The sequence below is a fragment of the Podarcis gaigeae genome (genome assembly GCF_964106915.1).
Source record: "Podarcis gaigeae genome assembly, chromosome: 14".
NCBI classification, from domain to species: domain Eukaryota; kingdom Metazoa; phylum Chordata; class Lepidosauria; order Squamata; family Lacertidae; genus Podarcis; species Podarcis gaigeae.
In genome coordinates this window covers 11,869,062-11,896,365 of record NC_139690.1, presented here as the reverse complement: position 1 = coordinate 11,896,365, position 27,304 = coordinate 11,869,062, and the positions used below count along the sequence as shown (strand labels likewise).

General features: G+C 43.8%; 1 protein-coding gene across 7 annotated transcripts in view; it reads left to right on the top strand.

The window, feature by feature from the left end:
* Positions 1 to 27,304, top strand: part of DMXL2 (Dmx like 2) — a 106,932-nt gene that overhangs the window by 2,340 nt on the left and 77,288 nt on the right. For all 7 annotated transcript variants that reach the window (XM_083712333.1, XM_083712330.1, XM_083712332.1 and 4 more), the window contains exons 2-6: positions 16,164 to 16,286; positions 17,084 to 17,155; positions 18,735 to 18,813; positions 19,710 to 19,866; positions 22,422 to 22,488. In XM_083712333.1, coding sequence (XP_083568459.1) covers positions 16,164 to 16,286; positions 17,084 to 17,155; positions 18,735 to 18,813; positions 19,710 to 19,866; positions 22,422 to 22,488 — 498 coding nt within the window. The remainder of the gene's footprint in view (positions 1 to 16,163; positions 16,287 to 17,083; positions 17,156 to 18,734; positions 18,814 to 19,709; positions 19,867 to 22,421; positions 22,489 to 27,304) is intronic.

Below are 27,304 nucleotides of genomic sequence, written 5' to 3'. Positions count from 1 at the left end.
AAGTGGGAGGGATCTTGCACCCAACAGCTTGTGCAAAAAAGTGTTGCTTTTTAGGAGTTTTTGAGCAGTTAAAAATAACAACAACAATCATAATTAGCGTTTGGAGGTGAGGAGACTGGGCGTGTTAATCTTTGTGACATATACAAGCCTGAAGTAATTGTTGTCAAAATTATTCTGATTATAGTATCTATTTCTCAGACACTTGGGGGGGGGGTGTTGAAAAACCTTTCTATTCAGAAATGGTTTCACACAGTTTTGGCCTTTTAATAACAATTCTGCCAAGAAAAGAAAGTATAGGTATTCACTCCAGAGTATTTTCTCTTTTCTGCTGCTATGCAGCTCTACTGACGTCTAAGGACACTGCACAGCCACTGCCTCCTGTGACATTCATAAAAACCATACTCCGTAGTATTTCTTTCATCACAGTGGAATCCATCTAATAATATGTGGGCTGCATATTGTGTAGCCATTTTTGTCTGAATGCTTTCTCCAAATTTTGATCGTTATAAAAATGAACAGACTCTTACTGCAGATCTTTGGGATACTGTTTTAATGTCAGTTTGCTAACAGCACAGGCCAGAGACCGTGAGGCTGAAGGAAAGGAGAGATGGATTGATTTCATAGATCATTCTTGGCATTGCTGGTTTTCTTATATGTATGTTCTGCTTAAGGAACTGGGGGGGGGGGTCTGAAATCATGATTGGAAAGCGTAAAATAATTGTATTAGATGTGTGTGTTGTAATCTACGCCAGCCCAGGTTGTAAATGACAATGCCTCAAGGTCTTTCTTTGCTGTGATTCTCCTAAAAATGATCTTTTTAAAAAATAGCCATTGTTTGTTGAGTGGCTTTATTGTTTGAATGCAGTAAGCTATCTCATGCCACAGAGACTTAGTTTTCTGGTGGTCTGAACTATCAGACTCTCAGTGTTTAAATTATATATTGTGTCTGCATGCAATTAGAAAGGAGGCAAGACATTGGCAGTCACCATATGAATGATTGCATCAAATAGAGATCCTTATAATTAAGGAATTGCCCCCTTTTATCACGGGGGGACGCGGGTGGCGCTGTGGGTAAAACCTCAGTGCCTAGGACTTGCCGATCGTATGGTCGGCGGTTCAAATCCCCGCGGCGGGGTGAGCTCCCGTCCTTCGGTCCCAGCTCCTGCCCACCTAGCAGTTCGAAAGCACCCCTAAGTGCAAGTAGATAAATAGGTACCGCTTTATAGCGGGAAGGTAAACCGCGTTTCCGTGTGCTGCGCTGGTGCTGGATCGCCAGAGCAGCTTCGTCACGCTGGCCACGTGACCCGGAAGTGTCTGCGGACAGCGCTGGCTCCCGGCCTCTAGAGTGAAATGAGCGCACAACCCTAGAGTCGGACATGACTGGCCCATACGGGCAGGGGTACCTTTACCTTTACCTTACCCTTTTATCACAATCCCTCTCTCTCTTCCCCATTAAACCAGAAAAAACAAATGCACCAACCCTCATCTTTTCATAATATCCAGGTTTACCTGTCCCAGTCTCCTCTATCCTACAAGATGCTATTGAAAGTAATTCTGCTGGCTTCATTATTATTATTAATTTGTGCAGCCCCATCTATATACATGATGCTTTACAAAGAACCTGGAGTTACAATTAGGTAAATTAGGTAAAGGGACTCCTGGGAAAGTTCTCAATACGTTGCTGTTTTGAGGTGACGTTTAAAGGAAATAAGAAAGGTGATCGCATAACGGTGGTGGTTCTGTAGCCTTATGAGGCTTTGCCCTCGGGTGGGAAAAATATTGTGCCTGGGAAAGGGAAGTGAGATAAGGGGCAGCAAGAAGAAATCATTTCAGGTAGAGCTGTGTGGGCAAAGGTCACTGGAAGGGATGTGTTGGGAAATAAGTGAAAATAGATAAGGAAGGCCGGGCAAGGGGGGTGGTTAAAGATGAGGAAGATTGCACAGGATCAGGAGTGGACAGGAAGCCCTGGAAGGGATTTTAGGAGGGGAGTTGCAGGGTCAGAGCAACAACCGTGGAATCGGAGTGCTACATGGCTGCAATTGGATGAAGGTGAAACAAGTGAATCTTCATCTCTACTGAGAGGTGCTTTGACATTTGCCCCCTATTTTATTCTTCCACGCAGGACATTTCCTTTGTCCATATGGGCTTACTGATGTCAAGTTTTTTGTCTGTATATGTCTTCCCCAATAAGCCTGGGGATCTGCTTGCTAGGCACCTACTGGAACCACCACACAAATAAAGAGGTGGAGGAAAGGTAGCTGCAGGCAGCCTCGAGTTCTGTGCTGCGGACCTGGAATTTCTCCTTCTATCCCACTGAGGACAGTCGATCTTGCTGACTCTGCAATGGAGTGGGTGGGATTTTTGCAAAGGTAGCAAGCATCCCCTTCAGCAGAACACTGTAGAATGCTGATCTCTGGTAGTTTAGGGATATTAATTCCTCCGTTAAACAGTAGCGTGAGCAGAATGATGATGCTACTTTGTGAGAGTATTAAAAACATCAAACAGTCATGCTGCAACTGATCCTAAGATGGCTAGACTTCCCAGGCCTATCATTCATCTGTTGTTTGGACATCATATTGGTGGTGCAAGCTGTGCCAGTTACTGTTTTTAAAACAGCTTCCACCTTCCATCTCTGTGCATGACTTGGGAATCCTTAACTTTCACCATCTCTGTCCTGTGCAACCTGACATAAATGAGCGTTTTGGGAATAGTCTAGTCATCCCTGCGATTGTCTTCATTCCTGTTTAGATTCATAGTGAGTCACTAGTGACCCTCCTGACGTTGTTGAACTCCCAGTTTTCATAAACCCCAGCCAGCATGGCTAATGGTAAAGGATTGTGGGAGTTGTAGTCCAATAATCTCTGGAGGCCGAGAGGTTCCCCACCTCTTCATTAGAATGCCAGTGACCCTAATGCTAAGTGAAACCATAGGAATTTTCTCTCTTGCAGACATTGGGAGTTACTCAGGGCAGTTTTCTTTATTGTTTTGTCTGTTTAGCCAAGGAACAAACAGCTATTGTTCCTTTGACCAAAGCTTTTTGCACTTTTTCCAGTGTCTCTGTGTGAATCTGTATTTGGCTCTTGAGATATATTCTACTGCAAGAACATCGTTTCTGCCAGCCATTTGGAAAACAGTGTCCTGGTTTACATGTAACGATCCCAGTCTGATAAACCAAGTTTTATTAACCTGTGAATGAGTTGTCTGCCCTTGCACTGATACCTTCTCTCTCTGCTTCCCTCCTTCCTTGGCACACTCAGCTTAAGCCTTAGGCAAAGGTCTCTTAGTTTCTTAAACCACAGTTTCCTGTGCCATGTGAATTGGGAAACTGGTTTAAGAAACTGAGATAGTGTCACTGAAGCTGAGCAAGCTTGTTCTGAGGTCAATGCAGCACAGCTTATCAGACCAGGATTATTACGTCTGAACCTGTTGGAAATAAAGAGCTTTTAGTGATCGACAAAGGAAGCTGCCTTTTATTGAGTCAGACTTTTGGACCATCATGCTCAGTATAGTCTACACTGACTGGCAGCATTTCAAGTGGGTGTCTTTCTTAACTCTGTTTGGAAGTGCTTAGGGACTGAACTTGATACCTGTTGCATGCAACACATGCACTCTATGAGCTATGGCCCATCCCTGTCCTTGTGGAATTTGGCAGAACAAACACTTTCATGGGAAATAGTGCAAAACAAATGACCGTTAAAATATGTAATATTGCCAATGTGTGGATTACAAAGCTCATAAGGTTATTAAATTACCTATATTAACTGTGCTTCTGGGTTTTCCACTGTTTATTATGGGCAGGTAACATAAGCCTGCCTGGCATTATATAGCAAGATATAGGAGTGGTTGTGCAGTAAGTACATCTGATTATTCAGTCTCCTGCCAACTCAACTTCATCACCTATAAGCAACAGTGGTTCTGTAGCTTTCATCCAAAGGCTCCGAAACCATTGACACAGTCTTTGCCAACAAGGTGTCACTCAAAGACTGAAGTGTCCAGGTACTGCAGACAGTTTAATTTATTGGAAATCATTCACAGACTGTAGAACTCTGGTCTCCTGAGTTCTTTAGTACTCAGCTTCCAGGTCCAAGGCTCCCCATATCCTGCTAGGATATCAGGACAGCTAAATCAAGACAGCCACAACACCTTTGTCTGAAGATGAGTCAGTCAAAAACTAATCAGGTGGATAAAGATTGAGGAGAAGGTTGAAAGCGTGGGCAGGGCAGAACGGGAGAGTATGGAATCGTGAAATGCAATGTATCATAGCTAGTGCTACAATATATTTGGCTTTAAGGCACCCCAATATGGAATGCGCCTACCAAGCAAATTTGGCTTGCAGCAACTTTTTAAAAAAATCACTGTCCAACACTTTTAATAGTTGATGTAGCTACTTACTGTTGTTACGCTGCCTTCTCTTTCTGTGTTGTGAATTTTAGAGGGCCTTTTGCTGCTGTGGCCTTAAAAATGTATTGATTTGCTTTTTTATATGTTAATAGGTTTGGATATGTTTTATATAGGAACAATATGATGATGTATCTGCAACCAGTGAAAGCAAGCTGGCTCATTTCAGGCCTTCATTAGCCTTTGTGATCCCGTTCAGACATACTGTTTTCTAAGCTTTTAATTGTGAAGAAACCAGAAGTGTCTTACAGACTTGTGTGGCCCATCCTCTTTTCCCTCTCAAACAATTCACCCTCTTCCTTTTTCTGTGTTATACTGTAGATAGCATGGCATTACATCTGCTCTGACATTAATGCAAATTGTGGCTACTTTTAACATGGTTTTGCAAAACCAGCTTCAAACCCTGGCCAAACATAGTTAATGTTAGTGTAGAAATAATGAAACTGTGGTAACACTGAAGGATATTGGGTGAGTTAGAGGATATTCCTAGTATCATAACAGTAGTTGAGAGGTATAGAATTTTACATATGCACCAGACCCTTTTGCTAGATGTCACACGCTTAATGCTGTTTATTTAATTGAGACTATAGCTTGATTTTTTATTTTTTATTTATTAAGTTTGTATAGCACCTTTCAGTCATAGATCTTAGGGCAGTTCACAACAATTTTGTAAGTGTTGTTAAATGTTCTCCCTTTTTAATATATTTCTATCATGGAATTTCTATTTTTAAATTAATATCCCGACTATAAGTTGGGACGGGGATGGGCGATAGATGAATCCTTTAAATTAGCATTACTTTTGACAGACCTGTGCCAACAATCAGTTACCTCTGTAAAAACACTTACTGTATTCCTTTTTGGACAGCTCCAGTGCTGAAAACTGTCTGAAGAAAGTGATTTAATAGCAAGGAAAGACAATTGGAAAGTGCAATTGTGCATTGCATTAGAAATTGGTTAGTCAGGGTGTTCTTGAATAATGAGCCAACATAAATGATGCTGTTGCTGGTGTAATTTAATAATGCAGTGTTCTGTTATGCAGGATAAAAAAGAACATGCTGTTAAGTTGTCCCTATTTTGTATACTTGCATGTTATAGAATATAGATTTTGCTTAATTCAATGTATAGTTAGTTTGGTAAATAACTTCGTGTTCTTAAAAATTTCTAACTACTGCAGACTGGTTTAGCACTTTGCTATAGTCTCAGGTGGAAGTTCTACTGGAAGTGTCCCAAATCCACTTCATCCGTGCTTTGCAATGTCCAGTCACACCAAATACTCGGTTACAAGTATCTAAAAAACATCAGCTTTATATTGTTGGGGTGTAACTCCACCAACACGAACCCTTTCTAGATTTGAGGTAATCTAAGAGGCTCTCTTACAAGAGTCAACTTCTGTGAATACCAGATATAACACAATCTTTTCCACAGTTGGCCTGGACCAATGGAACTCACTTCCTTATTGAGCTCTGATTTACATAGCGTTTCGTAAGCAGACTGAAATGGTCTTCTTACATTGGGCATTTGGGAAGGTAATCTTGCTACACAGTTCTGAATTAATAATTCCTTAAAGAAGTTTTAGTTGATAACTTATGCTAGGAATGTGCATTGTATGCTGCTGTGGAAATGATTGTTGAAAAGCACAGTTCCATTGCTGGATGCAATGGATCTTAAACACTTAGGTTTGTGTTTGTATTTATTTGATATCAATGAGATTGAAGCACCCTGTACCTGGATCGTTCCCATAATGCGGAGGAGTCCAGGATGCACAGTTTATCCAAGTTTGGTGGTGGGCTTCCATTTCTATGCAGCTTCTCTCCTTACTCCTGGCCAGGAATATTTAAAAAGACACTTGGGAGAGGCTTTGATATGACCCACACCCCTGAATGTCCTTTAGCTACCCACCATCAAGAGAAGTAGTCCACCTGTGGAAGAAGAAGAACCATTAATTTGTGATGCACCATCTTGATATGTCATGAATGTTCACCCAAGTAGGACCCAAAAATGAACCTTCATGGTTTTGAAAAGGTTACCTCCAAGTACATATGAGCTTGTTAAGACACTGGATGGATATTGGAGCCAGAGAAGTTCCCCAGAGTTTCCTTCCCTTGTCGAACCTACAGAGAGCCCTCCCCAGCTTTCTATTACTTCACGTGGGGTGTGGGGTAGGCAACTGTACCTCTTAAGAAAGCCCCAGTTCCCAAAGTCTACCTTTCTCAGTTTCGATGCACTGCAGTGCATGGCGGGATGATATTGCTGCTACCATAATCCTTCCAAACACTCTCCCCCACCCCTTTAAAGGAAAAGGTAAAGCAGGGAGGGTGTTTCGTGGGCTGGAGGTTGCAGACATGGCTTGCAGTATTTTCTTACTTTTGACAAGAGGGTGAACCTGGGAAAATCTGGATCCAAACAGAGGAGACCCCCTGGACGAGTCACTTAGTTAATGCCCAGTTTTTCTTGGCAGCATATTTGTTTTGCTTTTGGAGATGGATTGGGGAGATCAAGGGTATTTTGAAGTCACCACATAGAATAACAGTGGCAGAAGTGCCAGAGAGCTAGGAAGAGTTCCCTTTCCATTGGCACGGAGTGCTGCGTATTGAATTTTTGAACTCTTTTATTGAGTATCATTTGATCAAAAGGTTGGCTATTAGTCTTTAAATAAGATAGGCAGGCTTGGAAACCAGCCACTGTTAAATTTGTCCATAGAGCTGCCTCATATTTCAGCACTAACCTACTAGCCATAGTCGAAGCAGAAGTATGACCAGAAGCTGCATATCAGCAGGTGAATCAGCTGGTGGAGAAGGAATGGGATGATTCTTTCTCTCCTCTGTGCCCAGCATACAAAGCAAGTGTGCTGGCAGAAGAGGCAAGCCCCTGCCTCCATGTACTGCATAATATACTCAGAGGGCTGCTGAAAGAGGGATGTAACTCTCAGTCCCTCCTATATGAGCCTTCACAGACTGGTAAGCATTTCTGTAGGCTAGCCACTCTTATGGGCATATTTACAAGGAGACTATGGATTCTCAGAACACCGTGCTCCTTTGAGAGGAAGGGCAGGATAGAAATTTTATAAATGAAATAAAAAATACACACTGGCTGGGCACTTTCAGTTTTTTTCAAGATGGACGTGCATCCATTGGTAGTGCTTGACATGCATAGCTTGGCTCCCAGAGCACAGACTGATTTGTCACTGTGGAGCTTACCTGAAGACAGTTCTTACCTGCTTCTGGCAAGTGGAAAATTACATGCCTGTGAGCTATTTAAGATGCAGCACTTCTCAGCCCTTTTATTTATTGAAAGATTCTCTCTCTGCCTGTGCTTATCTTGGTCTGGCTACTGAATCTACTAGATCTTTGTCACTGCCTTGGATCAGGCCAACAGGCTTCATCTTAATGCAAGCTCTGGCAAAAAGAAGTGGAGTTTTTCTTACATTTTGAGAATCCTGCAAGTCATTCCAGCTCCTCTGGCAGCTTGCAAACTCCCATCTAGTTTTCTCTTGCAGGTAGCAGAGTGACTAAAGCAGAGCAGACTCTGTGTGTGGGTGGTACTTAAGCTTGCTTCATGCTCCTTGCTTTTGTCAGGGCTTTAAATCTACAGAACTCATGCGCTGCTATCCTTATTGCTGCAGGAGACTCTGCCCATCTTCCCCTCAGCATTTCTGTGTTTTGGGAACCATCTCAAGCTTGCTTCCTTTTTTCTACCCTTCCAAAACACTCCAAGACGTAATTGAATATTAACAGGGTACAGTGCTTTTTAGCATGATTTTAAAAGCAAAAGCCAGTGTTCCTGAATGCTTATAATTTTTTGCAGCCTCACAGATAATTCCAGGAAAAAATACTAGTCCATGCATTTTTAATAGACTTTGTGGCTATGCATGCTTGTGCAATTTGCTTGCAATCTTAACTTCTTATGTAAAGCCTGGTTGCTTGAAGGTAATTTATCGTCATCATGGAGGACTAAGGAAGTGGGTTGGTTTTTCCCCAAGCCTGGTTTGCTGCACCACAGTCCTCAAGATATTCAGGATACCGGGAAATGAACATTTGTCTTGTATTTTAAGAAAGCCCGATCATTGGTTTCTAATGCATGAGTCAACATGGACCAGGTCCCAAGTGTGGTCACTCTAGATCAAGGGTAGCTAATGCATTGCCCTTCAGAGGTTATTGCGCTCCATCTCTACTCAGCACCAGCCAGCATAGTTGGTAGTCGGGGGTTGTGGAAGTTGTTGTCCAGCTATGTCTGCAGGGTACTGCTGTATTGGCTGCCTCTGCTTAGATAAAGGATATGTGATAGGGCACAAAAAGATCCCGTTGAGATACTAGTAAACTGTATGCAAACCTTGGTAGATATACCTTCTCCTCTCGTTGACAGTGAAAATGCACTGTGTGCAATTTGTTTAAAATATAGGCGGTCAAAGGAAATAAAAAGGATTTTAAGAGGTTAAAAGGTTTTGAAGGTTAAAAGTCATTTAAAAAAGCTTTTAAAATGTGGAGATGTAGCTGACAGCAAACCAGGACGGTGGCTGCAAGGCTGTTGGCCTTTGTTAAAACAAATTTACGATGCTACCTTCACAAAATTCTATGCTGCAAATTCCTGGGGTCACTGGAACACATAAAACAACCTTGCATTCGATAAGAGGATTTTTTAAAAGAACAAAAGGGGGGGGGGAGAAGCTAGCAAAGCAAACCCCCATTGTGTAATTGAAAAGGAATATGTGGAGCTCTGATAAGCACATCTTACCTCGGCGCCATTACCCTTATGCATCAACTCAATGGTTAAACCAGAGAGTCACATATGATTTTCCCTTTTGCTTTCAAAGATAGCCACGGTGAGCATTGTTTGTTTTCACCAACCCTGGTTAATACAAAATCATAGTTTACAAACCAGGTTTGCAAACTGGCCTTTTCCTGATTGTGCCAGTGCATATGTCAAGCTAACCATAGCTGTTTCCAAAAACTGAAACACGAGAGCGGAGGAGTGAAAGGAAGTTGCACAGGAGCCATCAAGTGCATAGAGGGACAATAAGGCATGTAAAATAGCTGTATGCATGTGGAACAGATTCTGATCCTGTAGTTTGATTTCCTGTGCGCAAGTGAGAAGCATTTTTCTCTTTGTCCTGGCAAGGAGCTCACAAGGCAGGATGGGTTGATGCTGGAGGCTGCAGCACCAACCATGGACAGCTCGCACTGAGCCGCTCGCTCAGAGGTACGCCAAAGCCTTATGAGCCTCAGTTCACTCTCCCAGTCTCCACCCCAACAATGGAAGCTCCAGAGGCAGGCACCGCATAACAGTATAATAAGAGCCTACTGGATCAGGCCAATGTCCCATCTAGTCTAGCATCTTGCTCTCACAGTAGCCAGCCAGATACTGGTGGGGAACCTGAAAACGGGAGCTGAGTGCAACAGCACTCTCCACTACTTGTGACTCCCAGGAACTGGCATTCAGAGACATACTGCTTCCAAAAGTGGAGGGGGGAAAGTAGCCATTGTGGTTAGTAGGCTTTGATACCTTATCCTCCATGAATTTGTCTGATCTTGTAAGAAAGCCTTCCAAATGAAGATGCCCAGGATGGGACCTGACATCTCCACCATCTGGAGGTGCATGCCTGGGGGTCCTTGGTTGTTGCCTGTTTCCACACACTAACAGCACATCCTGTAGAATTCTATCCGTTATATTTCATCCGCACAACCAGAACAAATTTCAGAAACCAAAAAGTCACACTGAAAATTACAACTTTCAAGCCACCTGGCCCCCAGATGGTAACTAGACATTCCATTTTGGCAACTGTAACCCTGGTTTAAGGAGCCATTTGACACCTAGCTCATATACCTGAGTTTCTAACACTGCTTCCAAGTGCTTCAGTGCCTGACGTGGGTTTCTGTGGTGGGTGCCTGGCTCTTTGGCCTCAGAAACTGAGAGGCTTCTGCCTTTGGCTGAGTGGGCTTATGCTCAGTGTCAGGAGCACTTCACAGTAGCTTCAAGTCTTGGCCAGCTTCCCCATCCCAAGTCCAAACTTGAGGATGGTAGCTTGACAGGAAACGTGTTTCTGTAGGTAGAACAATGGCCAAACTCCTGTTCTGTTCTTTTCTTTTTCTGTTGTCGATCTTTTGAATTCCACCACTGAACCTGGCACAATATGATTGAAAGAGAATGGCTGTGACTCAGTGGCAGAGCACATGAGTTGCATGCAGAAAGGTCGCTGCTTCAATCCCTGCTATCTCTGGGTAGGACTGGAGAGGCACTGCCAGTCAGTGTAGACCATGGATAGGCAAACTAAGGCCCGGGGGCCTGATCCTGCCCAATCACCTTCTCAATCTGGCCCACGGATGGTCCAGGAAGCAGCATGTTTTTAGATTAATAGAATGTGCACTCTTATTGAAAATGCATCACTGGGTTATTTGTGGGGCCTGCCTGGTGTTGTTATATGAGTAGAATGTGACCTTTGATTTAAAATGCATCTCTGAGTTATTTGTGCAGCATAGGAATTTGTTCACCCCCCCCCCAAGTATACTCCAGCCCCCTACAAGGTCTGAGGGACAGTGGACTGCCCCCCCCCCCCCGAAAACGTTTGCTGATCCCTGGTGTAGACAGTACACGGACCAGTGGTTTGACTCTGTGTAAGGCAGCAACTATTTACGCATTTAACACAGAATTATGGGTTTTGTTTTTCAAATACCTCTGGTTACGAACTTAATTCGTTCCGGAGGTCCGTTCTTAACGTGAAACCATTCTTAACCTGAAGTACCACTTTAGCTAATGGGGCCTCCCGCTCCCGCCGCACTGCCAGCACGCGATTTCTGTTCTCGTCCTGAGGTAAAGTTCTTAACCCGAGGTACTACTTCCGGGTTAGCGGAGTCTGTAACCTGTAGTATTTGTAACCCGAGGTGTTTCTAACCTGAGGTACCCACTGTACCCATATTGTCATCTCTTCATAACTACTATTGGAGAAAGCAGTGTGCGATGGCTACCGGTGCTGATTCAGGTGTTGAGGTTGTGCCGTACCGTGCATGTTATGATTCTCTGATTGGGAATGAGCGGATGGAAGGACTTTTATTACCCTTCAGGGTGGGAGCCTGCTTTGGTATAAATCCGGGCCCCTCTCAGGTGAGAGATGTCAGAGGAACATTAGCTGGTACTGTGGGGATGGGGGCATGAGGCCATTAGTGCTTCAGAGATTAGGAATCTTCCATCTGTATGTTTGGAGATGACACTTTGTATGGAAGTTCCAGTATTGTTGAGTGTGAGTGGTTTATGCCTGAGTGGTTGGTAATGTTACCGGTAGTGAATGATTGTGTGAAATGGTTGTTGAGTGAGATGGGATGAAGGATTATATGTATGTTGCGCTGTGTGCAATGTTATATTGCACTGCCTTGCAGTGATCTCTGATTTTACTTATTTTTATAATAGGTATATGGATAACATGCATGCATTTTGCTATGTGAATTATTTGGCATGCTTTTGTTGTGCCGTGTGTGTGTGTTTCACACATACATATATTTTTATCCATTGCAAACCACTCTGAGATCTTTCAAATGGTAAGTGGTCTATAAACGGAAACAACAATGCTGCACTGCTTTTAATCCATAGAGCCCTGCATATAGTGGTAATGGTGCCCTTATGCACATAAACATTCCGGCAGGGTAGTTCTGCAATCTTTATTCCTTTTGAGAGCTCTAGGCTGTTGGCTCCAAAGGCAGAACTGTTGTGTTACCTTAGTATACAGTTCTCCTGGATCAATACCAGGCATAGGCAAACACGGCCCCCCAGATGTTTTGGGACTACAACTCCCATCATTCCTAGCTAACAGGACCAGTGGTCAGGGATGATGGGAATTGTAGTCTCAAAACATCTGGAGGGCCGAGTTTGAGGAAGCCTGGTCAATACGCTGGAAACAGCATTGCATTGTTACGGCTACTGTGTGCTGCTCTCCCTTCTCCTTAACTGTTGGGGGAGCAGCAGGGTGCTTTGCCCCTCAAACGGAGTGCCCCAGGCAAGAGCTTAATTTCAAGGTTGATTAATGATTATTAGGATGGGATGTGCTGGCTATCTAGCAACACCTTTGCTAGTGCCTTTGAGAGATAAAAGTATGAAAGGGGTGTTAACCTACTTGTTCATCTTGTTTTAATATCAGGCATCAGTGAAGCAGTGTGCCCAAAATCTATGGCTACTTAAAAAAATAAAAAAATAAAAAGCAATTCATCATACAACAGTTCTTCTTCTTTTCTTTACACCCAAAGATGTTTTGTTCTTTTTGTTTATCTTTTTATTCTCTGAACTTCCTAAAGAGAGGATATTGCACCTGGGAAAGGATATCATTGTTTAGCTCTGATGGTCAGGAGCTTAGATGCTTGTAGCAAAGGATATTTCTTTTTTATCACCTTTTCTTTAGAAACATCTTTACTGTAATGAGATTTACCCAGAAATATGGTCACTGCAGGTAAGTGGTATATTAAAGATAATACACATAATAACTTGGAAAAGAACATGTAGTGGAATAACGACAGTGGAAGCAGACTTTTCTCATATACTGAAAATAACAATGCTGTAGTATAATAAGACCCAAGTTATACATAAGAAGAGTCCTGCTGGATTAGGCCAACGGCCCATCTAGTCCATCATCCTGGTTTTACAGCAGCAAACCTTTGGGAATCGTGGAAGCAGGGCTCCTCTCTCCATAAAATATTTTATTAATTCACACGTGATAAATTACCTTCTCTCCTTCTCCCTCAGTACATTTTGAAGCATCATGGAAAAGTCCAATATTTTCATTCGGCTGCTTGCTCCAGGGAATTCCAGAGAAAATGGAGGCAGTAGGATGTGTACAAGCCAGACGTTTGCATACGCATCAGTGTGTGGCATTGCTTTACATTCAAATGAGCTACTGCACATGAATGGGTGGGGATCTTTTTTCCTAAAATGTTCACCAGTGGCTTATTTATGGGGTGGGGCTGCAAAGAGGAGCAAGTAAGTTGTAGCCAGATATCATTGGGCATAGTATCGGTGATGAGGGAACTCAAACCCAGAGACTGAATGCATCACCCGATCATTGGCCATGCTAGCGGAGGCTGATGGGAGTTGGAGTCCAACAACATCTGGAGGGCACCAGGTTAGGGAGAGCTGCTGTAAGCTGCTGTTCAGACTCTGCAGATCCTCAGATTGTGGTGTTGGGCATCACAAAACTAGAACTTTCCTGTGTTTAAATTTGGAGCTTGGGTCTGGAAATTCCAAGCATTATCTGTAGGCTATGCCCCTCAATAAGGACGCGGGTGGCGCTGTGGGTTAAACCACAGAGCCTAGGACTTGCCAATCAGAAGGTCAGAGGTTCGAATCCCTGTGACGGGGTGAGCTCCCATTGCTCGGTCCCTGCTCCTGCCAACCTAGCAGTTTGAAAGCACGTCAGTGTGCAAGTAGATAAATAGTTACCACTCCAGCGGGAAGGTAAATGGCGTTTCTGTGTGCTGCTCTGGTTCGCCAGAAGCGGCTTATGAATTCCACATGACCTGGAAGCTGTACGCCGGCTCCCTCGGCCAATAAAGCGAGTTGTGCACCGCAACCCCAGAGTCGGTCACGACTGGACCTAATGGTCACGGGTCCGTTTACCTTTTTTATGCCCCTCAAGGGCCCTGCTCTGCACCCTCCCCAAGGGTTTTTGCCCAGCTGGCATGCAACCTGATGTCACACACCTCTCGCTCCCCTGGATGAAGAATGGAGAGACTTGTGGCATGTAGGTGATAAAAACTCGGATTTTTGTATCACTTAAGCATTGTCTACTGTATAATGATAAGAGGCACAACTGTTGCTCCAACCACAGTTGCCACTGCCATGTGTCCCCCAGAAGGTTGCCTATGGGGAAATGAGGCCCTTGGGCTGTATGGTTCCTCCTTCAGGGTGAGGAGGTTGACTATCTGTTGCCAGATGTCCTTTGTGTGCCTCACTGCAGATTTGCTAGATGACAGTATATGCATGTCAAGTCGCAATGTTGGATGCAATTCCTTCTGAGGTTCTGCAACAATAGTTTGGCAGATGGGAAGAGAAAGATCCTTGGGAGAAAAAGGACGGTTCTGTTGCTAATCATAATAACATGCAAATGACGCTGTCCAGCAAACTCGTTCCTTTGTGCAGTGGAACTTCTCCACTTCTCCTCCCCCTTTGTGTTCCCTAAATCTGTTCTGGGGGTTTCCCCAACTTGCCAGAGCAGATCTGGTGAGGGAGGGGGAGTTCCACTGATGGAACCAGTATTTGAATATCACCCAAAATAATTTGCGAAGTAGTTGGTATTTAGGTTTCTAATTTGTAATGCAGAGACAAGGGGAGAAACAGAACCTTCAAAGCCATTGGCCCAGGTCTGTGGAAGATCTTGCCAAAAGAGATTCAGCAGACGCCTTCTGTGCCAACTTTTAAACGCCGCCGGACCTATGCAGGCAATTAAGAGTACAACACGCCCCCCCCCCCGGTCTATTGCTGTTGATTTAAAATTTCCTTTTGGCTTTTAACTTGCTTTTAACTGTTAACGGGGTGAGCTCCCGTTGTTCGGTCCCAGCTTCTGCCCACCTAGCAGTTCAAAAGCATGTCAAGTGCAAGTAGATAAATAGGTACCGCTCCGGCGGGAAGGTAAACAGCGTTTCCATGCGCTGCTCTGGTTTGCCAGAAGCGACTTAGTCATGCTGGCCACGTGACCCGGAAACTGTTTGGGGACAAATGCCGGCTCCCTTGGCCAATAAAGTGAGATGAGCGCCACAACCCCAGAGTCGTCCACGAGTGGACCTAATGGTCAGGGGTACCTTTACCTTTACCTTTTAAACCACTATGATATATGTTACAGCAGTATATATATATATATTTCTAAATAAATAGAGTTTGGAGTTTCTTTTTGCACAAAGAAGGGTGATTAGTGGATGGCATAATTAATTTTTTTAAATGCTGTTTTTATTTTCATGGTACAGAAGATAAATTTTGAGAAAACTATTGTTACGACAGTAAACAAGTAGCTAAAAAATTACAGACTTTTATCATGTCATGTGTTAAAGTTTCATTTGATTGCTCTAAGAGATCACACCACATTTCCCCAAAAGTTCTGGGTGGATTCCTGCCATAGTCTGAACAATTTATGAATTCAATAAACATTTGCCATATGTTATAAAAGGATTGTGTTTGCCCTTTTCCGCTCTCACCTGGCATGTCAGTTTCTCAGCCAATGCTGAGACCATACTCTGTTATACCAAGAATCAATGTTCAACCCATCACCGGTTTTCCAACATCTAGCTATCTCCATACAAACAGCCATCCATAAAAAGGCTAAGAAGTCATCTTTAGGATAATTGTGAGCAGATGGGATCCTAAGCCCAAGTAGTGCTAGTACAGGGGACATTTCAATTGTTTTGTTGTATATCAAGCTTATTTCATTGAAGACAGCATTCCAGAAGGATTTGATAATGTCACAACACCACCACATATGGGAATTTGTTCCTTTGTGCATCCCCTCCAACATTTAGGATTGACTTCCTTACATAATGGCATAATTAATTTGTTAGCTTTTTAAGGTACCGTCAGTCTGTGGGTCTTTTTGGGTGCAATAGACTGACATACATGCACCAGGTTACCGTACTGAAACATAAATTAATGGCGGTGTTAAAACAGTAGTATTGTTGATGTTTCAACTTCCTGTGATGAAGTAGGGAGGTTGGAACCAGGTTAAAAAGAAAATACACATGTGTACAGTGCGGTACTTGAAAAATGAAAAATAATGAAATCCTTTTTGACACATTTCTTTTTAGGCATACGGCTCCGGATGCGATATTGTTATCCTGGCAAATGACTTTGAATGTGTGCAAATTATTCCTGGTGCTAAACATGGAAACATACAAGTCAGCTGTGTGGAGTGTTCCCAGCAAGGAAGGGTAAGGATTTCAGAGCACTGGTTCTCAAACATTCCGCCCATGGGTCACTTGAAAACTGCTGAGGATCTTGGCAGAACACTTTATGATTTTTCTCTGCCTCTTGTAGCAATTTTAAATTCACTGTGCTGGATGCTGGATGCTTTTAACATCAGCTTTATTGCTTATTTTTTTTTCTTGTATATTATTTGATTGCATTGCAATTTGAATTCCAAAGAATTCTATGGAATTCAAATTGAAAATGTTCTTCACAAACATGCCGCAGACTACCTTAATGTAGCTCGCAGACTCTGGGTGGTCCACAGACCTCAGTTTGAGAACCCCTGGTTTTTAGAACTTTTGAGCAGTGGGAGACAGGAAAGTGTTCTTTTTTTAAAATATAGGAATTAAAACTTTAAGGCTGCAGCACCCTGCCTTAAGCAGTTTTAATTGACAAATCATATCTGTTTTAATGAATTAATTAACAGTTAAATAAATTACTCTGCTTTATGAATTGAGCACCATTTGGCCTTTTATGATATGCTACTGGCAGTCATTCTGGAAATTACACATGTAAAGAATTCTTTCTTTCTTTCTTTCTTTCTTTCTTTCTTTCTTTCTTTCTTTTTGAATGAACAGAATGTGGTTCATTGTAGCATATCCCTTGAAATCTAGCGTCTGGTACAACAGCCAAGCCACTTTTTCTCTGAATCTGTCCTTGTACATAACACTCTGATGAATGCATTGCTATCTATAAATAGTAAAATATTCACAGTTAATTTTTTTTTAAAAGACTAACTTCTTCACTCAATCTGTTCTAGATTGCAGCCTCTTATGGAAATGCCGTGTGCATTTTTGAGCCCCTTGGGGTGAATTCTCATAAAAGAAATTGTGTAAGTATTTATTACGTGATATAAAATCCACATTTTTGTTGTTGTTGTTGAACTTGGAGCAGGTAACATCATTCCTAGCAGTTAGCAGAAGACAGGGAGGCCAACCGTAGGTGGTGGAGTCAGAGCCAATGAATGCTAGTTTTGCTCCTATCCTACATCTCTGCTGAGTTCTGTAAGGACAACTCTGCAGGGGTCAGCAAACCTTTTCATCAGGGGGCCGGTCCACTGTCCCTCAGACCTTGTGGGGGGCCAGACTATATTTTTTTTTGGGGGGGGGGAATGAACAAATTCCTATGCCCCACAAATAAGCCAGAGATGCATTTTATAGAAAAGGACACATTCTACTCATGTAAAAACATGCTGATTCCCAGACCGTCTGTGGGCCAGATTTAGAAGGCGATTGGGCCAGATGCGGCCCCCGGGCCTTAGTTTACCTACCCATGGCTAAGACTAAGGAGGAGAAGGAAGCTGACAAGCAGGGGAATACCCTGGGCTGGCTGCAAGGAAGGAAGGAAGGGAGGAAGGAAGGAAGGAAGGAAGGAAGGAAGGAAGGAAGCAGGCAGGCAGGTGAGGGCTGGTTGAGGGCAGACTGAATTTGGGGGGGGGGGCAGTCTCCACTGCCGTCTCCTGGAACTGACAGGCAAGCCTCGCCAGCCCTTCCTCTCTCTACCACCATGTCTGTTCCGTCTGGCCTTTGGTTTGGACACAGTCTGACCCTTATGTTTCCCTCCCCTTATGGTTTTGACTTTTAAAATGAGACTGCATTTTAAATTGCATTTCAACCTGTATTAATTTTTTTTCCTCTTTTCCTCTTTTTCTTATGTTTTTACCGAAATTTTATTGGTGTTAGCTGCCCTGAGCCCAGCTCTGGCTGGGGAGGGCGGGGTATACATAAAATTATGATGATGATGATGATGTCATGGTTTCTGGCAGTTTCACCTAGAAATGTCATTCAATGGGCATGGTTGGAGGAAAATGGCACCATGGGCCAAATTGGACCTCACCCCCGGTGGCACGGTTAACTCGCAGACAGGAGGTTGCCCACTTGTGCTGTAAAGGATGTATTAAGTTTAATTTCCATTGTTTGGTGGTATTAACATGTCTCGTCATTGAATAGATGGAATGTATTTATGATTATTATTATTTTTAAAAGAAATATATTGTTTTGTACATGAGAAGAGCCCCTCTCCCTGATGCAGATCTTTAGTTTTGCTCTTTGTAATGAAGGCATGGGACACAAAATAACTTCCCTCCTCTTCTTTAATGAATCAGCTATTCATGCAGAACAGCAGGAGTGCAAGCAAATTTGTTGCCTGTGTTTATGCCACAGCCATGGCTGTGATCTGTTATTTGAAAAGTGCATAATTTGGGGCGTGTTATTGGTTTTAATTGTCACCCTTGAAGAATGCTGTTTGACAGCAAAAGTAACTGCTTAATCACATCAAATGTTTTTTTTTATAAAAAAAACAAACAAACCATGAAATGTCATTTTATAGCTATGTGAAGAAAAGATTGCTCCTGTCCTGTGTGGTGTGTTTTTTGCCCCCTAAGAATTAACTCTGTAATGTTTGCACTGCAGCAACTGAAGTGTCAATGGCTGAAGACAGGGCAGTTTTTCCTCAGTTCTATGACCTTCAACCTAGCATGGGATCCTCAAGGTAATATGAAGTCAACATTAAGTCAATTCCCACTTCCTAATACGCTTTGCGGCTATGCAGCTTGTTACTGTGAGGGATCTTCTTCAGGGGGAATCTTTCGTTATTTCCTCTAATATTATCAAGGTACTTTTGCCTCCCTCTAGTGTGTTATTCCATTCGTTGAAAGCAGTTGAAAATAAAACTGCCAATATCATAATGCTGTTGTACAAAACAACAGTAAGACTGCCTTTGGAATACTGTGCACAGTTTTGGTCGCTTCACCTCGAAGCAGATATTGTAGAGCTGGAAAAAAGTTTAGAAAAGAGCAGCCAGATTGATCCAGGGAATGAAGTGATTCCCCTATGAAAAATGGTTGCAGCATTTGGGACTTTCTGGTGTTAGAAGCTGAGATATGAAAACCAGGAGCTAAATGGCACCTTAAACCTAGGTTATGGGCCAACAGCAGAATGTCTAGGCGCACTTTTTTATAACAAGAATACAAAGCTGAAAATGAATGAACAGCTAAAAATATTATGTTCATTTTTCACATGGTCCAGTTCTCATCTGAAGGCTGCAAAAAACATAGCCATGCTTCCCCTGCCCATCACCCAAATATTCTTAGGAGTGTCTCTTCTCTATTCTTCAGGCTCGATTTACGTTCTTAAGTGTCTTTTTTGGGGGCGGGGTCAGCTCACAAACAGCCCTAGCACATGGAACTGTCTTGAATATAATAATGCCGACGGTAACAAAAGCAGATGCTTATGTTACTGCAATAGTCTTTGTGGAGGAGAATTCTGTCCTCCATGATTCTCCAGCCCCATATTTTCATTCACAAATGTTGGAAGAAAAAGTAGAAGGTAAAATGCATATAGGCCAAATATTGCTGTCTACTTTGCGTAAATATCCATTGCTTCCAGGTAACCGGCTGCTGACTGCAACAGATTATTTGCAGTTATGGGCCCCTCCATCTAGCGATATCCTAGAAGAGGAGGAGGAAGATGATCCTGACTTGGAGCTCAAAGAGGATAAAATCCATCCTGTTCTAAGCGACTGGAAATGTGTCTGGCACTGCAAGTAAGTTTGTGCGATAGTATGGTTATGGAGAACGTGGGTGGCGCTGTGGTGTATACAAATGAGCCTTGGGCTTGCAGGTCGGAAGGTCAGTGGTTCGAATCCCCAAGCCGGGGTGAGCTCCCATTGCTTGGTCCCAGCTCCTGCCAACCTAGCAGCTCAAAAGCACGTCAAAGTGCAAGTAGATTAATAGGTACTGTTCTGGCGGGAAGGTAAACAGCATTTCCATGCGCTGCTCTAGTTTCGCCAGAAGCGGTTTAGTCATGCTGGCCACATGACCCAGAAAACTGTCTGTGGACAAACGCCGGCTCCCTTGGCCAGTAAAGCGAGATGAGTGCTGCAATCCCAGAGTCGTCTGCGACTGGACTTTACTGTCAGGGGTCCTTTACCTTTACCTTTATGATTATAGAGGAAAGGCAGGACATTTTACAGTCCCATCCCTAACTGCTCTTAGAACCTGAAATTATTTTTACGTATGCAGCTCATTAAAAAGTCATACATGATTTTTAATGAGTTGCATGTTCTTTATGCTCCAAGTATGCTACTTGAAAGCCCAGTACAGAATAGCAACAAGCTTCTCTGTATATATGCATATTTGTTAGGTGCAAAGTCTCCAGTGCATTCCAAATCATATTGATTTCTTCTTCCAGGAAAGCATAACTGAACACAACAAATCTCTAGTTGGTTCAGACAACTGGGGATTGGATTTGAGCTGTGGGCTTGCATGCTTCCTCTTCTCCCTAATGGATGCAGATTCCCTTCCAGTCTTTTGCTTAGCTCAAACCATTGTTTACAGGGACGTCTGAATCAACAAACTATGCCTCCAAACCGGAATTAGAAACCACAGATTGAAGTGGATTTCCAATTTTGGGGTGGGATAAGTGCTGTCATGTTCAAATTGGCTAGTTGTCAAATTGTGGCTTATGCTAAACTGGAAGCGATGCTTCTCAAGAGAGGGAGGAAATGCTAGGGGAAGGCAAGGGGCTAAAAACACACAATTTGTTTCTGGTCTATAAGGTAAAGGTAAAGGGACCCCTGACCATTAGGTTCAGTCGTGACCGACTCTGGGGTTGCGGCGCTCATCTCACTTTTTAGCCGAGGGAGCCGGCGTACAGCTTCCGGGTCATGTGGCCAGCATGACTAAACCACTTCTGGCGAACCAGAGCAGTGCACGGAAACGCCGTTTACCTTCCCACTGTAGTGGTACCTATTTATCTACTTGCACTTTGACGTGCTTTCGAACTGCTAGGTTGGCAGGAGCAGGGACCGAGCAATGGGAGCTCACCCCGTCGCAGGGATTCGAATCACCGACCTTCTGATCGGCAAGTGCTAAGCTCTGTGGTTTAGGATCATATAAAATGAGGTTCTTAGTATCATTCAGCTCTAGTCCTCAGAGTTAGCTTAGCTTCATTGATTTCAGTGGGTCTACTGTGAGAAGAACTTGGTTCAAAACAATTCTCTGTCAGCTGATTACTTCTGTTCCAAAGCATTTTGCCTAGCCACGGAGTTCTGTTATAGTCAATAGTCGTTTCCCCTCAAGATGCAGTTTTCTTTTCATTTCAAACAATGCTCACAATGTCGTGCCTAACAAAAGTGGTATAGAGCCAGAAAACATCGTGCCTCTTTTGTGTATCTGGGAGTCGGCTTCATGTTGCTGCAAAATCCAGGGTGGAAGCATATTTGGTTCAGGCAGCTCATACTGAACACTGACATGAGATTCTTCTTTTTTTACAGAGAATGCGGCAACAGTTACAGTGGTGCCCCGCAAGACGAACGCCTCGCAAGACGGAAAACCCGCTAGACGAAAGGGTTTTCCGTTTTGGAGGCGCTTCGCAAAACGAATTTCCCTATGGGCTTGCTTCGCAAGACGAAAATGTCTTGCGAGTTCCTGCGGGTTTTTTCCCCTCCCCCCCTTTTCCTAAGCCGCTAAGCCGCTTATCAGCTGATCCGCTGATAAGCCGCTTAACAGCTGATCGCTAAAAGCTGCTAAACCGCTAAATAGCACTAATCCGCTAAGCTGTCAATGGGCTTGCTTCGCAAGACGAAAAAACCGCTATACGAAGAGCCTCACGGAACGGATTAATTTCGTCTTGCGAGGCACCACTGTACCGAGAAACACTAAAAATATGGGTTATGAGGCCTCTGGGTTGCTAAAGGGATGGAGCACCATTTCATTGCTTCACTGAGAGTGCCAAAACCCTTGATCCTGCTTCAATAATACAATTGGCTTTTAAAGTTAGCAATGCCATGCAGCAGAGATGTGCGGCAGATGTTGCCTGTGGTCCTCCAGATGTTGGTTGGCTCCAGCTCCCATCAGTCCCAGCCAGAATAGTCTGTGATCAGGCATGGTGGAAACTGTAGTTCAACAGCACCTGGAGGACCACAGGTTACTCATCATTGCCATATGGCAATTGAAGTATTTTTAGCTACCTTCTCCTGTATGTGTAACGAGATGTCAATGGTGAGAATAACCTTAGGCTGCCATAGCTGTGTCCATAAAAAAAGTAAATTCCCCTTCAGTGGAGAACTGCATTCTTTTTTCTTGCTTTGCTCTTCAGAACGGCCGTGTCTGTACATCTGATGGAATGGTCCCCAGATGGTGAATATTTTGCCACCGCCGGAAAGGTAAGGATGAGAAAGAAAGTGAATTGCACTTCTGGAGTGTGCCAGGAATTGTATTAGCTCTGCTTAGTAAAATAGAATTGTTTTCTCGCATATCTAGCAGGGAATAGCCATATAACATCTTAAGCGCTGGTCTTCAGCTAGTGAGTCAGGACCCAAAATTGGATCTAGCTTCAGCCTAAGGAATGCTGCACCAGACACATCAAGATGCTTTTGCTGTCCTTTGTCTTAGACTTACTGTCTTTAAAGAGACGTGTCAGGCTCCCATCCCAAACCTAGAGACTCTTACTTGCTAGTGAGGGAGATATATTCCTTCAGGCTAATATTAGTACAGACTTATCAGCAAGCATAAGGTCCAGAAGTTGGAACACCAAGGTGCGTGAGCAAGGCAACAGGTTCACAACCAAAAGGAAGAGTCCTGACACTTCACACTACTCTCCCCGTCCAGTTTTGAATGACAAGGCAGGGCAAGCTCAAACACGAGACTGTCTCCCCATAGTTCCGCACACCTACGCTCCTTCTGGACAGGTGTCTCTGATCCCACCTATGGAGCCAGCAGCTGGTTCTCACCAACAAGTCCTGCCCCATCGCTGGGGGCCCACCTTCAAGTTCCCCAATCTGTTCCTTCTCCTTCTTGTGTGCAGGGCTGCCATACCATGCAAAACCCTGATGGAGCCGAAGGGCCCTAACCCCAGGAAAGGAAGAGAAATATAGGAAGTTGTCATATGCTAGGTTAGATTATTTGTCTACCCGGCTCAGTATTGACTACTCTCATAGATCTCCTTGGTCTCAGGCCTTTGCCTTTTCATTTATTTATCTGTTTATCACCATCAATATACATGGATTATCTGCCCCTGATCATTTTGATTTGAGGTGCCAGGGAGATGAACTTAGGATCTTCTGGGTGCAAATCGTATTTTCCCTTCTGACACTGACCTTGGGACCGTGCTGAGAAAGAGAGTGGAATAGGAAAGGGTGGAGATGAAGTTGCATGTGTGCCATTAAAATAATTTTTTAAAAACCCATACTTAAGTAGTGACTACAGGTGGGCTTTGGGTCTGAAAAGCTTGGGGTGGGTACCAGTTTAAATTATTCTTCTGACCTGACTAAGTAGGATTTGAACTGTGGTCTCCTGTGTCCCACACCTCACCATTCTCTCCATGTTGAGTGATTTAATCTCGATTAAAAGAATTTTCAAATGCATAGTGGATTATTCATTCAAAGCTTTGGATCCCTGGATTTTCATTTTATTTTTAGCTTCTTGTCTTTTGTTGTCATTCGATGTGATTCTGTCTTAGCAGTGTCCCCACCCCCACCCTCAAGGATTAAATAATTTGCTGCAGTTGGTTGTTTTAAATGCACAGGCTTCAGGTTTGTGGGACTGGCTTTTGATTTTTATTAGAACAGTGAGGACTACCGATGGGAACCAAATAATGGCCAGGGACTTGTCAGATCCAGTTGCTTACAGCATCCACAAGCCATACACTAGCTGACCTGGATAAGCTGTGCCTTTATATTGGTTAAGTTACTACACAGATCCGGGATTCTAAAAGCCCTTTGCTTCCTGATCTACTGCAAATCCAGTTATCTGCCAGTAGATGCCACAGAGCTTTCTAACGTCCCTTGTACTTAAGTACACCCTGATACAATTAATGAGCATTTGATTCTGAATTGATTTTTAGAATGAATTGATTTTAGAATGTATTTCAATTAATTGATTGTGATTTCATGTAAACTGTGTTACTTTTATTGCTGTTAGCCACTTTATTGCTGTTAGCACACCGACCCCTCTCGCTCTCCAGGCTTCGCGGACCTCTCCGCAAGCAGCGGGAGCGGTCCCGCTGCTTGCGGAGAGTGGCCTGCATGCTGAAGCCTGCGCGCGCTGAGCTCAGCGCGTCCAGGCTTCACAGACCTCTCCGCAAGCAGCGGAGAAAGAACTGCCTGTTTGGGGGCTGGGGTCGGGGGAAGCTCGGGCGGGCCTCCCCCGCCCCAGCCCCACGCCTGGGGGGGGAAATAATTTTTTCCCCTTTATTTCTTCCAAAAAAACCTAGGTGCGCCTTATGGGACGGTGCGTCCTATAGGGCGAAAAATACGGTAGTTCCCAGAGTTTCCTGGAAAGAGGGGTTGATTGTTAATCCAGTCTGGAAATTGTAGCTCGTGGGGGGGGGATAGGGGGTCTCCTTACAAGGTTCACCACCTGAGGCAAAATGAGAATCTGGCGTAGTTTGGCCTCTCGCAGTTCTGCTGCCTGAGGCGGGTGTTTTGTCCAGCGTCTTGGGCTCTGAGGGAAGCCATGAGCACTTAGGGTGGTATGGCACTTCTTTATATGCATAGTGCAGATGGGGCCTATACAGAGTCGACACACTGAAATTAATAGGCCTACATTAGACATGTCCATTAAGACAAAACGGTTCCCTTAGTAGGCTTCTCATAGGCAGCTGTTGGCCACTGTGAGACTTTGTGCTGGACAAAGTGGACTGCTGGCCTGATCCGGTAGCCACCTCTTATGTTCTCAATATTACATTTAATTCAGAATTTTGTTAGTAGTAAGTGATGTAGCAGGAGGTTGTCAAAGGCTCTTTGGTTTCCATCGATCTCCATCTGTTTTGCCCCATTGTGTGCAGCGCCAGAGGTCTGTGACTAAGTAACTGAAGCAGATGGTCTTGGAAGCCATTTTCTGCCTGTGCCAGAGACGGTTGCCATTTTAGTTCTTGCATTGTGGCTCAGTTTGGTTTAGATTGGTGATTGCAGCACTGTGTCTGGCTAAAACATATTGTTTGTTTAATTGTGCAGAGATGATTGTATTGTCCTTCCTCTCCATCCCTGCCAAAAAATAATAATAATAATCCTTTAGGATTTATTACTTTAAGATAGTACTTTGAGAGCTCTGCAATCTCTTCTAATAATTTGTTATCCTAACTTCATTCCTAAGCCATGTTCCCAATATAAAAACTGTAATTGTTTCTCGGCATTTTGGCTAAGATCAGGAATATCAAGTTATTAGAAGAGGGTAGCTAAACCTTGGGAACCAGGTATGCTGAAGCCAAATCACATCTTCCCTGGTGAGAATGTAATGAATGGAAAACCAAGAGAGAGGAAGAGTTGGGACAGTGCTTGTAGGTAAGGCTCTGTATTCTCCAGTTGTCAGGGGTGCAGGAAATGATCAGGAAGAAACATTATAGGAAAGCGTTTCAAGAGAGGTGAAAAGGAAAGGGTGGAAATGTTATTGCGTCTTGCTCCTCAGCAAGTGGCTGTTATCCAACGGAAAATTTGCAAAGCTATAAGGAGTTGCCTTTTGCTGTCAAATCATCTGTCCATCTGGCTCAGGGTTGACTATCCTGTGGCCTTTCAAGTGTTGCTGGACTCCAGATTCCATCACCCCTGCCAGAGTGGCAAGTGGTCAGAGATTATGGGAATTGTTGGCCAGCAAAATCTGGTGAGCCACAGGTTGGCTACCCTTCTCTAGCCCATCTGCTCTGATTGGCAACCATTCCCTAGGGCAGTGTTTCCCAACCTTGTGCCTCCAGATGTTTTTGGCCTACAACTCCCATCATCCCTAGCTAGCAAGACCAGTGGTCAGGGATGATGGGAGTTGTAGGCCAAAAACATCTGGAGGCACAAGGTTGGGAAACACTGCCCTAGGGTCTTAAGCTGCTTCCACACAAACAAATATTGTGGAATAGCCACATGCCGTTGACCAGGTCTAGGCAAACTCGGACCTCCAGATGTTTTGGGACTTCAACTCCCATCATCCCTAGCTAACAGGACCAGTGGTCAGGGGTGATGGGAATTGTAGTCCCAAAACATCTGGAGGGCTGAGTTTGCCTATGCCTGATGTTGACTCACTTCTACATCATGTTTTGGACAAAACATTTTCTCATGTTTTCTTCTGCTTGTTTGTTTTGGCCAGTATAGATTGTTCTAGACCGGCGGTTCTCAACCTGTGGGTCCCCAGATGTTGTTGGACTACAACTCCCATCATCCTTGAGCTCTGGCCTTGCTAGCTAGGGGTGATGGGAGTTGTAGTTCAACAACATCTGGGGACCCAAGCTTGAGAAAGGCTGGTCTAGACCAGAGTTTCCCAAACTTGGGTCTCCAGCTGTTTTTGGACTGCAACTCCCAAAATCCCCAGCTAGCAGGATCAGTGGTCAAGGATGATGGGAACTGTAGTCCCAAAACAACTGAAGACCCAAGCTTGGAAAGTCCTGCTCTAGTCAGTTCCGTCTGTATTGTCTGTTTTTCTCCTCAAGCAGTCACCTCTTTCACTTTAACCATTCCCTTTCCGTGTATCATTGCCCATGTAGCTGTGACTATTTTCTTTCGCCCTCTAAATTGCGTATGCAGGGTGCGGGGTCGACTTCCAACACATACACAACTGTCCCAATGAAAACTACCTTTCCTCCAACACTGCCCCCTTGGTCACAGTGTGTTAGAAGTCTGGAAGCAGATGTGCTATTCCACTTCCAACTTAAAATTGAATGACATTGATTTGGGTACAGCTAAATCTGGAAGCACCTCAGGGCAGAGGTCTCTCCCAGTCTGCTGCCTGATCTCCGTAACTGGAAATGCCAGAGATTGGGGCCCTTGTGCATGCAACACATCTGCTGTTCCACTGAGCTAAGAACTCCCTTAGTTTTGAAGAAAAGGCAATAAAAATTGATATAATCAAACAGAATGCCGTATAAGGAAAATGCATGGGAAACATCATCATAACAATTATTATTATTATTTATTATTTATACCCCCGTGGGTATATATATATATATATATATGCAGGTTTTGGTGTCCTCGGGTGTCTTCCCGTGTAAAAGTTGGGGTG